This window comes from Neofelis nebulosa, chromosome 1 (assembly GCF_028018385.1).
Source record: "Neofelis nebulosa isolate mNeoNeb1 chromosome 1, mNeoNeb1.pri, whole genome shotgun sequence".
Classification (NCBI taxonomy): Eukaryota; Metazoa; Chordata; class Mammalia; order Carnivora; family Felidae; genus Neofelis; species Neofelis nebulosa.
The window spans coordinates 42,371,392-42,383,484 of record NC_080782.1 but is presented as its reverse complement, the minus strand read 5'-3'; the positions used below and the strand labels follow the sequence as shown (position 1 = coordinate 42,383,484).

The window sequence follows — 12,093 nt, the reverse complement described above, 5'->3', positions numbered from 1 at the left end:
GGTGGTGGTACTGGTGTTGTTGGTGGTGGTGGTTGTGGTGGCGATGGTGTTGGTGTTGGTGATGGTGGTGGTGGTGGTGATGGCTGTGGTGGTGACGGTTGTGGTGGTGATGGCAGTAGTGGTGATGGTGGTGATAGTGGTGGTGGTGGTGGTATTTGTGGTGTTGGTAGTGATGATGGTGATGGCAGTGGTGGTGATGGTGGTGTTGGTGTTGGTGTTGGTGATGGTGGTGGTGGTGGTGGGGGTGGTGATGGTGGCGATGGTGTTGGTGTTGGTGGTGATGGCCGTGGTGGGACGGTTGTGGTGGTGATGGTGGTGGTGGTGGCGATGGTGTTTGTGTTGGTGGTGAAGGTGTTGGTGTTGGTGTTGGTGGTGATGGTGTTGGTGTTGGTGGTGATGGTGGTAATGGTGATGGTGGTGTTGGTATTGGTGTTGTTGGTGGTGGCAATGGTGTTGTTGTTGTTGTTGGTGGTGGTGATGGTGGCGTTGGTGATGATGGTGTTGGTAGTGATGGCAGGGGTGGTGATGGTGGTGGCGGTGATGGTGGTGGTGGTGGTAGCGGTGTTGGTGGTATTGGTGGTGTTGGTAGTGATGGTGTTGGTGGTGATGGTGGTGATCTGGTGATGGTGGTCGTGGTGCTGGTGATGGTGGTATTGGTGGTGGTACTGGTGTTGTTGTTGGTGGTGGTGGTGGTGAGTGTTGGTGGTGGTGATGGTGGTGGTGGTGGTATTTGTGGTGTTGGTAGTGATGATGGTGATGGCAGTGGTGGTGATGGTGGTGTTGGTGTTGACAGCGATGGTGGTGACAGTTGTGATGGTGACAGTGAAGTTGCAACTACTGCCAATTCCTCTCAGTGAAGATGACGAGGAAAAACTTCCTCTTGTAAAAAGTAATATACTTCTTTTATCTTGATAGTTCCTGAGTACTCTTGATCTCTTTTGAGTAGACATTATTCTTGCTTTTGCAGAATGTCTTTATTCACCTTCCAGGGATAAATGTCACACTCCTGCAGATCGAAAATACACCACGTATTTCCTCATTCTTTTTCCTTTTCTATGATAGGCTCTTCATCTTAGCCCTCTCTTGAATCTGGTTTTGGTTTCCTCTATCCTTTGGGAAGTCAGCAGATCTTCCAACATCCCCTCTGGTTACGTGCGGCATGGAGAGTAACCACCTTTGGGGAGAAAACACTTCTGTGGAACATATGCCCTGTAGATCCACACACTGATGTCTTTACTTCGTGAGCAACCAGACCAGCCAGGATCCTGTGTGCTCCCCCTGGAGATGCTCGTGTGCTCACCTGCTTCCCATTATTCACTCTTCTTCGCCCCTCTCTGCCTTTGGACTTGGAGAATTATGGTGGAGACATTTAGCAGCCTCTCCTCAAGGACACGCTCACATACAGGATTCCCACACGCAGCCAAGGAAGTCTCCCACCTCTTCGAGGTCCCTGATGCACGCAGAAATGCATAATGCAGCACAAGCCATGAGAAACAACACACCCAGGGATCATATTCTCTCTTCGGCGTGCTTTCCAGATTAAATCTCCAAGTCGGCAGCATCCCTCACTTTATATTTAGAGAGCATTTTACACACTATGATGTATGTTAGTCTGCCTCCTGGATACTAATATATCTGCTTTCCATAAAGCTGGGGAAACAGAGCCCGAGCAAGGCTGAGTATCTGTTGTGCTTCACACAGAGGGTTGGCAGGCTGCTGGCTCCAGCCTGCCTCTCTCTATGGCCTGACACGTGGTCTGCTGGTCTCTGGGCGCCTCTGCAGCATCCGTCACAGGGCCGTGGTCCTGCACCCCAGCACTCCCAGCCTTGCTGTCATTCTTCACGATGCTTTCAAGGAATTATAAAAGACAGCAGCATGTGTGCTCAGCCACCTTGAGACGGAAACCTGCTCAGACCAGCGAACTGTTCATGAACGTCACGGGGGACGCTGAAGGAAGTGCTGTCTGCATGTTCTGTGAGCAGATCCGATTAGGTCTAGGGGAAGGAAGGGCGAGGGAGGGAGCCTTCCCATCGTCTTTCTCCCCAGCACACGGCACCGGGCAATCTCTCATGGAACCCCTAGGGGCTGAGGCCTGCCGACTCGGTGGTTTTGTGCTCACCCCCTCAGGGGGACGCAGCCCTGCCATGCTGACTCTGTCGGCACCCGCACCCACACGGAGATGCCGCACAGGAGGCTAATGGGTTTTCATTGATTCTGCTGGGGAGGCCAGGGGGAGGGTCATGTAACGTAAGAACACCGGAGCCTAGCATGGCTTAGTAGACCCTGGGGCCAGGCCCGTGTGTGTGTGGGCACCTGCCCTCAGCAGCCTGACAAGGGCGTGTGGGAACCGTGATTCAGACATCTTACCGCTAGACATACTTGGGTGGGATGGATGCTCCACACATTTGAATGAGTGTTCCAAGGTACCCTCTTGAACCTCAGTTTCCCCCCAGATCTATGGTTTGGGGACGAGACACAACATTTGCTCTGGTGTGGCCGATGCTCCTCATCTCGAACAGTGGTTCTCAGTCTTAGGAGCAGCAGCAAGCGCCTTGCCCAGGAAGCTTATTAAGCCTGCGGATTTCTGGGCTCCCTTCTTAGAAGCCTGAAGCGGGCCTAAAAATCTGCATGTTTACTAGTCACGCAGTGAAGCTGACGCAGTGGTCCCCTGGACACTCCCTAAGAGACACTAGCACAGCCCTGGTGGTTCGCTCCCGTATTTCTCCCCTTAAAGACGTGTCTGTGTATACTTTTTAGTAGAGTTTGTGAAAATTGAGAACCACTGGTAGCTTCATCAGCCCTGTTAAGGTACCCCGGGGGAATGTGGGTCCAGAGGAGGGAGGAGATCAGGAGCCCGGCTCATCCCAGAAGAGCCCCACCCAAGTGGCCAAACATGATACAGGCTGTCATGATTTAGCATCAGCAGCCTGTTTTCCCTGCATTTCTGCTTAAGGAAGCTTGTGAGTCCGGGCAGGGTGCCAACTGGGTCATGCTTCAGGAGTCCTCCAGGGTGGAAACCTCCCCCACTTCCCTCCGGGACCGCAGGAGCCGGTGACGGAGCCGGGACAGGGAGCCCTAGGATTCACGGCCGGCGGACAGGGAGGTGCCCCGGGGGAGGACTCACGGCTCGGTCCGCGGATCTTGATGGGCCGACTGCTGGTCATGGACTGGGAGCATGTCTGACACACGCATTCCTTCCCGCTGAAGGTCACCTTGTCTCCAATGGGGAAAGGCTTCCTGCAAGGGACATGAAAGAGAAATTCAACACCTCTCCTCTGGAGGGATTCCACGTCTATTGGTGAGCTGACAGCGCATGGGCTCACAGCTCGGTACCGCACACAGCCTGCCTTACGTTATACCAGGTAAATTCAAGGGCTGTTCGCAGCACCAGGCTGACTGAAGCACTCAGTTGGGGCCAGGACTGGAACTGGAGGCCCACTGGGGCCATTTACATGACTTTAACACTGGGCAAATCATGACACTTAGTTGAGCTTACACTTCTCATCTGTAAATGAACTGGCTAACAATTCCTCCTCGAGTTGTCCCTTCTTCCTGGAAGGACTTTTTCCACCCCAACCTCACCTATCCCCCTATGTCAAGAAGAAGCCATCCAACTCCTCGATTCACCCAGATCTCTTCCTTTCACTACCCGGGAGGTTGAGAAGCACCCAGATGCCCTCTTCCTCGCACTACCCGGGAGGTTGAGAAGCACCCAGATGCCCTCTTCCTCTCCTCCGTGTTTGTGCCGTTTGGGTTCCAGGGTTCAAAGGTCTCCAACCTGTACACGTCCTGCCTCCCTAACCAAATATAAACTATGTACAGAGTCCCTGGCAGCATTAAGCCCATTGTTCAGCTGCGCTTGCGCACAGAGTCTGGGACACAGGCTCTGGGCACAGCCCCGGACACAGGCTTCCAGTGGCTCCACCGCCCTTGCGTGAGCAACGTGGGACAAGGGAAGGAGCGCCGGGGTGACGTGGGGGAGCTGTGTTCTCATCTTGGCCCAGGCGCTGACTTGTGGCAAAGGACGAGGCACTATATCCGTATGGGGCCCGACAGAAACTTCACTTTATACCGTATGGACCCTACTGTGCTAACCTCCAATGGGGCTGGGAGTCTGGGCCCCAGGGCCCAGGTTTTAAGAGACGGACGACTGAATGAATGAATTCCGCTGGGTGATTTTATTTGCTTATACGCTGTGTCATTAGTCTCAGCTGGGAACTCTAGCTGGTAACCAACAGGTAGTTATTTCATGGGGAGAATAATTAATCTATAAATTCCCTTCCTGATTAAAAAATGCATATATTTCTTCCAAACCCTGTTTCTACTTGTGACTTAATCAGAGCAGTCCATTAAATTTTAATGTATTTGTGGGCAGGGCTGAGGTTTCCTTTAGGTTTCTCATCTCCTTAATGTGGTGCTTGGCATACAATGGACGCTTAATGTACATCTGCTAAGTTAACAAGTGACTGGGGATTCAGGGCATGGGGGGGTGGGGGGGCGGGGGAGGTTTCCATCATCTACCAGGTAGCCTGAGAGGCTAGGTGCTTATTATACGATGATGACAAGGATAGCAAAAGTAGACCCAATTATGTCCTGAGCTGTGGTCTCTGCAAGCACCAACTCATTTATATCTTCAGGAAAACCCACTGAGGTTGGGGTGGTTTTGATGCCCATTTTACTGATGAAGAAGCTGAGGCTCACAGAGGTCGGATCACTTTCCAGGGTCACAGAGGAAGGCTATAAACGGGTATCTCTGAACCACATGTGGCTGAAGGTGTGGGAGCTGGCCCAGGTGCCTGGTTTCCAAAATGGGTTGTGAGAGGCCAGGGTACTCAGCGGCTCCTTTGAGGACTTCTGATGGGAAGTGGGAGGCTGAGTGTGGAGGCCTGGATCCTTACTCTTGTCTTGACCGCCAGACAAACTAGTGTTTTGTATTAGATCATATTTGACAGATTGGATTCAGCTGCTAAAAGGTTTGCAAACTAGGGGCACCTGGGTGGCTCAGTCGGTTGAGCGTCTGACCTCGGCTCAGGTCACGATCTCACGGTCCGTGAGTTCGAGCCCCGCATCGGGCTCTGGGCTGACAGCTCGGAGCCTGGAGCCTGCTTCAGATTCGGTGTCTCCCTCTCTCTCTGCCCCTCCCCTGTTCATGCTCTGTCTCTCTCTGTCTCAAAAATAAATAAGCATTAAAAAAAAAAACTAAAAAAAAAAAAAAAAAGGGTTTGCAAACCACTGGCCTGTCAGATCGTTTCACCCGTGAGATCTTAAAAATCTGAGTGTCCGGCATACAGCCCTGGGAGCCCCAGAACTTCCAGGGCGCTCGGGCAGAGGGTCCCGCCCTCTGCCGGCCACCTGCTCACCTGCACAAGCTGCACACGAAGCACTTGGGGTGGTAGGTGCGGCCCAGGGCAGAGATGACCTCCCCGGTGATGAAGTCCCGGCAGCTGTCGCAGCGGGTGCCGTAGAGTTGCTGGTAGTCCTGAGTGCAGATGTACTCTTGGTTCTTGAAGAAGAAGCCCGACTGGGCCAGGCCGCAGCCACACACTGGGGGCAACAAACAGAGAGACAAGGGCAGGCTGAGTCCAGGAAGGTCTGCAAGCGTGAGGTTCTCACTGGGGACAAGGCTGGTGTCTGACGTGGTCATGTGGCCAGAAAATGGTGGCAGATTGGACCTCACGGGGCTAGCGTTTCTGAAAGTATATCCCGAAGAGCACTTGCATCAGAATCGGGAGCCCGGCCGGCTCCTTTAGGTGCAGACGCCTGGGCCTGAATCGGGCTCGCTGGGGCTAAGGTCCAGGAGTTTGAGTTTTAGCATACTCCCCGGCTGCTTCTGATGTGCCCTGACTGAGACCACTGATGGACAGCCCTCTCAATACATGGATGAAAGTTTAGGGCTGCCGTGGCTCACGCAATGCCATACCGGTGGTATCATGGATTTGAGAAGAATCATTCAGTTAAAGTTCCTCTGGGCACTTTCTACAGGCTGGAGTCTGTGCTAGGTGAAGACAACTTAGAGTGGCAATGGGACGGATGATTTGAAGTTTATAACCTGCTCTCAGCACACACATAACGAGTTGGTCTGTTCCCTGGGCAGGAAGGATAAAACACGATCCCCGAACTGTACTAATGAGCTACTAATGTATGCCAAAAGACGACCTTATGGAACACACATCACGGGCGATAGGCCATGGGCTGGTGCAGGCAGCAAGTGCTGTTAGTGGGGAGGAAAAGGGAGCAATGTCATTGGGGAGGGATCACGGTAGGCTTCTTGGAGGAGGCGGCAGCTGGGCTGAACTCTGAAGGCAGGATGAGCCACAGCACATAAGTAGAAGTTGCAAGTGATATTCGTGTGGTGGTGGGGCGGGGGTTGGGGTAGTGTTTTTAGGGAACGGAGAATAGTAATAAAGGAAAATATTGACGGTTGGGGGAGGGCCTGAGTCTAGCTTAAGAAGTTTAGGCTTTGTGGGATATTAAGAAGCCACGGATAGTTTTTTAAAAACATTAAAAAAATTATTTTGAAACTCTCCACCATATACAAAAGACGAGAGAAGGTTATAATGATGTCCCATCACCTATTTGCAAAAGTGGCCAATTGCACTGATAGCTTTTGAATAGACAGGCAATATGATTTCATAAGGTCTTGTGGGATTTCCTTGCAGACAATATGAAGATGTGTAGGACCGATAACAGATAGAGCAGGTGGATATAATTATAGGTGCTCGAACAACTCAACCCATGTGGGACTCCCTTCCCCCGAGGGACTTAGAAACGTGGGAAATGAGATTTCCCTCTGAGGGTTGAGTTATGAAATCAACACCTAATGAGAAGAGCAGAAAGAGGCAAAGCCTCTTCCAGGAGATCGAATGGCTCTCGGGGCCACCAGAACTGCCGAGTGTATTGATCCAGCTATAAAGCAAGGGTGGCCAGCCAGGAAGGGGCTGGCCAGCAATCAAAGGAAGGCCATTCGGGAGTCCATTCGCACCCTACGACCACCCCCCTTGCTCTGAGTGTTCAGAGTGATCGTCTGAGAGTTTGGCTTTCTATGCAGTTGGCCTTTGGGAGAGACGCAGCTGGTCAGGGGAATGAGAACTAGTACGACGGGGAATCGCAGCTCTTGTTTCCATTAATAAACAGGCACTCTGATTTTATACGTTGGTTTCCTGTGGACTTGGTTACCACGAATGAGCTTTCGCAAGCACGGTCAGCGGTGTGGAAACCAAGGAGACGGAATTCTGAGCCTGTAATCGTGAGGACCTGGCCTGGACTGGGTGGTACTACCCCAGCAAACACGACCTCCTCGTTAACAGGGAAAGTTGCATTGCAAGAGCAGCCAGGTTAAAGATAGGAGGGACTTCCGGGCGCGTGGCAGAACTATTTCGCAAGTGTTCGTTCACCTCGCAGGCTTCCAGGGCCAGGATGAGTGAGGAGGAGGACAGCCCCAGATGTCCCAGCATTAGGGCGACAGTGCAGCACGGTGGGAGATGTAGTGGTCTCGGAGCTGGACCATCTGGGCTCTGGTTTTGTCACCACCACTAACTCTGTGGGTGACCATGAACTTGGTCTCTGTTCACATGGATGCAAAATGAAGAAGCCGGATTAAAAAGGAACCCGAGCTTTTCTTCTGACACTGACAGGCTGTGAGTCTAGAAGGAGAACTTCCTTAAGGGCTTACCAGGTGCCAAAACATTTTAAATTCAGTGAGAGGTAGAGCCTCTGGAGACCACGCCTGCAGAGAGGCTGGAGGGAGTGGTGGGGGTTGGTGGGGGGAGGGTTCACCTGTCACCGGGGCTTGGTGAAAATTCATCACATCAAACAATGCCTTGAGAGCAGGCGAGGCCAGAGTACAGGACGTTCTGGGGTGTGCAGGTGGCGGATCAATTGACTTCATCGCTGTGGAATTAGTTAGTTCATGGCCTAGGACCTCATGGGAATCAGTTCCTGTTTTTTCCTTCTTTTCTCTCCTTTGTTTCCCTAGCCAGGTCCACCCTCACAGCCACCTCTCCCAGTGGACAAAACCAGGAGGCCATCAGAAAACTTGGAACAATCAGTTCGTCTATTTCCCCCAAGGAGCTGAAGGAGGAAGTTTTTGGTAGAAAGGACGTAAAGGTTGATAAGGATCTCAGGGGGGTTCCTGGAAATCCAGTGGGGAACGCGGGGACGGAAGACAAGTTGGACAGCATCGACAGATGCATCTGAGGTTGAACAGAGCTCAACATTCAAATAACAGGAAAGGCCTTGGAGAGGGTCTGCAGTATGGAACCGATGTGGAATGAACACACCTGGGGCAGTCGTTATTCTGTGAATCAAAAAAATCAAAAAGTCTACTATTTAAAAAAAAAAAAAGCAGATCATTTGGTTTGACAGTGGGACAGGATATGAAAACTTGGCACTGCTTTGAGAAAATCCGGAACGAACATCCACTATAAATATAATGCCTAGAAAGAGGCCTGGCATACAGTCACAGCACGTTTGTACTGCTCTGTGGGTCACTGGACCTTTGTCCGTATTTCTGTTCTACCACTCAGGAGCTGTGTGGCTTTGAAAAAGTTACCCCACCTCTCTGGGCTCCGTTGCTTCATTTGTGAAATGAAGGGGCTATGCGGTAACTGAGAACACACCCCAGATCCGAGAGCCCAGGATTCTGTCATATGATTCCACTGATTTTCAACTTTTCAAATGAGACTGAGTTTTACGGAATTTCAAAACCAAAGTGTTATTAGCAGGGCCACCGAGGGCGATCTATTTAACATTTAAATATTTAAATTGTGAAATATATTATATATACAGAAGACAGTCAACATCCACGTGCAGTTTACTTTTTTAATTATTATTATTTTGCTAGTGTTTATTTATTTTTGACAGAGAGAGAGACAGACAGAGCAGGAGTGGGGGAGGGGCAGAGACAGAAGGAGACACAGAATCCGAAGCAGGCTCCAGGCTCCGAGCTGTCAGCACAGAGCCCGACGGGGGGCTCCAACTCACAGACCGCGAGATCATGACCTGAGCCGAAGTCGGACGCTCAACAGACTGAGCCACCCAGGCGCCCCAATGTACGGTGTAAAGAAGAAGAATAAAATACACTCCCAGGTAGCCGCTACCACGTTATGAAATAGAACACTACCAGTGCGTTGGAAGACCGTTTGCACCTCCTAGAAGCATCCCCTTCCCATGTGGTCCCTAATTTGTGCATTTGTCCTCCCCTAGCTTTTCTTTCCACTTTACCATCTCTGATGTATCCACAAATAACGCGTTGTTTATTTCTGCCTTTTTGGAACTTTATATTGATGGAACCATACGGCATTTATTCTTCTGTGCTTGCGTCATACTTGGAGGATTATGTTTTTGAGATTCATCCACATCCATGCATGTAACTGCAGTTTTCATTCTCACTGCTGTGCTGTATTCCATTGTCCACATCATAATTGATCTACTTTGAAGGACATTTGAGCTCCTTGCAGTTTTGTTTTGTTTTGAAATGTTGCTTTGAAAATGCCTGTATTTGCAAGGTGATGCCTTACCGTTTTCCAAAGAGTTTTTTCCATTTACATTCCCACCAGCAGTTTCCACTGATGGATATCGTCACTGAGAGCTGATAATGGGTAGTCAACATGGTAGCTACAAAATGACATCTTATTGTGACTTTAAATTTCCTCTCCCTGATTATTAACCAAACTGGGAATCTTATGCTTTTTTTTTAAAAAATTTTATGTATTTATTTTGAGAGAGAGAGAATGAGTGACAGGGGGAGGGGCAGAGAGGGAGGGGAGAGAGAAAATCCGGAGCAGGCTCCTCCCTGTCAGCGCAGAGTCCGATGCAGGGCTCGAACTCATGAACCGTGAGGTTATGACCTGAGCTGAAATCAAGGGTCAGATGCTTGACTGACTGAGTCACCCAGGTGCCCCAAGAATCTTATTACATATTTCTGGGCCATCTGTGTTTTCAAGGTTCATCCACGTAGGAGTATGTATCAGTATTTCATTCCTTCGTATTGCTGAATGATAGTGCACTACATTTTATTTACCCATTCATTGGTTGCTGGATATTTGAATTGTTTCCAATTTTTGACTTTGTGAATAATACTGCTATGAACTTTCATGCACAAGTCTTTGTGTGGGCATATATTTCTCTTTAGCATATATCTTCTGAATTTGACCTTGTTAAGGCATATGGTAACTCTACATTAAACCCCTAGAGAAACCGCAAGACTTTTCCACAGCAGCTACACATTTTGCATTCCCACCAGCAATGGATGAGGGTTCTGATTTCTCCGCATTCTTGCCAACGCTTGTATTATCTGTCTTTTTGAATATGGCCATCCTAGTGGGTGTGATGTGTGTCTCCTTGTGCTTTGATGTGCATTTCTCAGATGACTAATGACATTGAGCATTTTCCCATGAGTTTATTGGACGTTTATAGAACTTCTTTGGAGAAACCTGTATTCAGATCCTTCGCCCATCTTGAACTTAGATTATTTGTCTTTTTCTTAGTAAGTTGTAAGAATCCCTTATATAGTTTAGATACAAGTCCTTTACCAGATGTAAGATTCACAAATTTCCTCTCCCATTTAGTGGGCTGACTTTTTACATGGTTGATGGTATATTTTGAAGCACAAAAGTGTTTAATTTTGATGACCTCTAACTCATCCGTTTTGATGACATCGAACTCATCATCACAGCCAAGAAGTCTTTGCCTAACTCAGGGTTGCAAAGACTTATTCTTATATTTTCTCCTAAGGGTTTTATAGTCTTAGCTCTTACCTATAGGTTTTTGACTTATTTTGGGCTAATTTTTGTGTATGGTGTGAGGAGGGGGGGTCTATCTTCATTTTTTTTTTTTTTTTGCATATGTGTATCTAGTTTTCCTACCATCATTTGTTGCAGACTGTTCTTTCCCTATAGAATTGTCCTGATAGCCTTGTTGAAAATCAGTTGACCTTAAATCTAATGGCTTATTTCTGCTCTCTCAGTTCTATTGGTCTATGTCTATCCATGTGCTAATACCACATTGTCTTGTTTTTTGTTGCTTTGTAGTAAGTTTTACAAGTGGGAAGTTTGAGTCGTCCAGCTTTGTTCTTCTTTTTTAGGCTTGCTTTGGCTATTCTACATCCCCTACGGTTCCATATTAATTTTACAATCAGCTTGCCAATTTCTTTAAAGAAGCCAGCTGGGATTTCTACGGGGACTGCATTTGTTATGAATTGAATAGTGTCCTCCCCCAAATTTATCTTTTGAAGCCCTAACTCCCAGTGGGTAGGGGGTATTGAGGAGATAATTAGGTTTAGGTGAGATCATGAGGGTGGGACCCTCATTATGAGATTAGCGTTGTTATTAGAAGAGACACCAGCAAGCTTTCCTTCTCTTTTTCCGACATGTGAGGACACGGTAAGAAGATGGCTGTCTGCAGTCCAAGAAGGGAGCTCTGACCACAACCCAACATGTTGGCACCTTGATATTGGACTTCCAGCCTCTGGAACAGTGAGACAACAAACTTGTGTTGGTTAAGCCACTCCATCTATGGTATTTTGTTGGGAATAAATACTAAGTAAGCTAAGATAGCATCAAATCTATAGATCAATCTGAAGAACACTGCCATCTTAACAATATTAAGACCTCAGATCCATGAACACGAGATTTCATTTATTTAGATCTTTTTAAATATTTTGTAACTGTCAGAGTATAAGTTTTGTACTTTTGTTAAAGTTATTCCTACACATTTTATTTTTGATACGATTGTCACTGGCATTGCTTTCTCAATCTCATTTTCAGATTGTCCATTGCAAGTGTATAGACAAAGAATTGATTTTGGTATACTGATCTTTTACCCTGCAACCTTGCTGAACTTATTTATTTCTAATAGTTTTTTAGTGCCTATGTTAAGATCATGCCACGTGCATAGAGAAATAATCTTACCTTTTCTTTTTCAATCTGGATGTCTTTTATTTCACTTTCTTGTATAACTGACCCAATATGAACCTACAGTACAATGCTGAATGGGAGTAGTGAGAGCAAACATCCTCTTCCTACTTTTGATTTTACAGGCAGGCAAGCAGTCTTTCACCATTAAGTATGACGTTGGTTATGGGTTTGCCTTTGT

General features: G+C 48.3%; 1 protein-coding gene across 9 annotated transcripts in view; it reads right to left on the bottom strand.

Moving 5' to 3' along the window:
- ABLIM3 (actin binding LIM protein family member 3) overlaps nucleotides 1-12,093 on the bottom strand; it is a 108,610-nt gene that overhangs the window by 54,305 nt on the left and 42,212 nt on the right. For 8 of the 9 annotated variants that reach the window (XM_058719712.1, XM_058719721.1, XM_058719717.1 and 5 more), the window contains 2 exons: nucleotides 5,361-5,544; nucleotides 3,125-3,237 (listed from right to left, as the gene is read on the bottom strand). In XM_058719712.1, the coding sequence (XP_058575695.1) occupies nucleotides 3,125-3,237; nucleotides 5,361-5,544 (297 nt within the window). Of the gene's footprint in view, nucleotides 1-3,124; nucleotides 3,238-3,582; nucleotides 3,687-5,360; nucleotides 5,545-12,093 lie in introns of those variants that run through there. The other variant, XM_058719730.1, reaches the window with a different exon arrangement.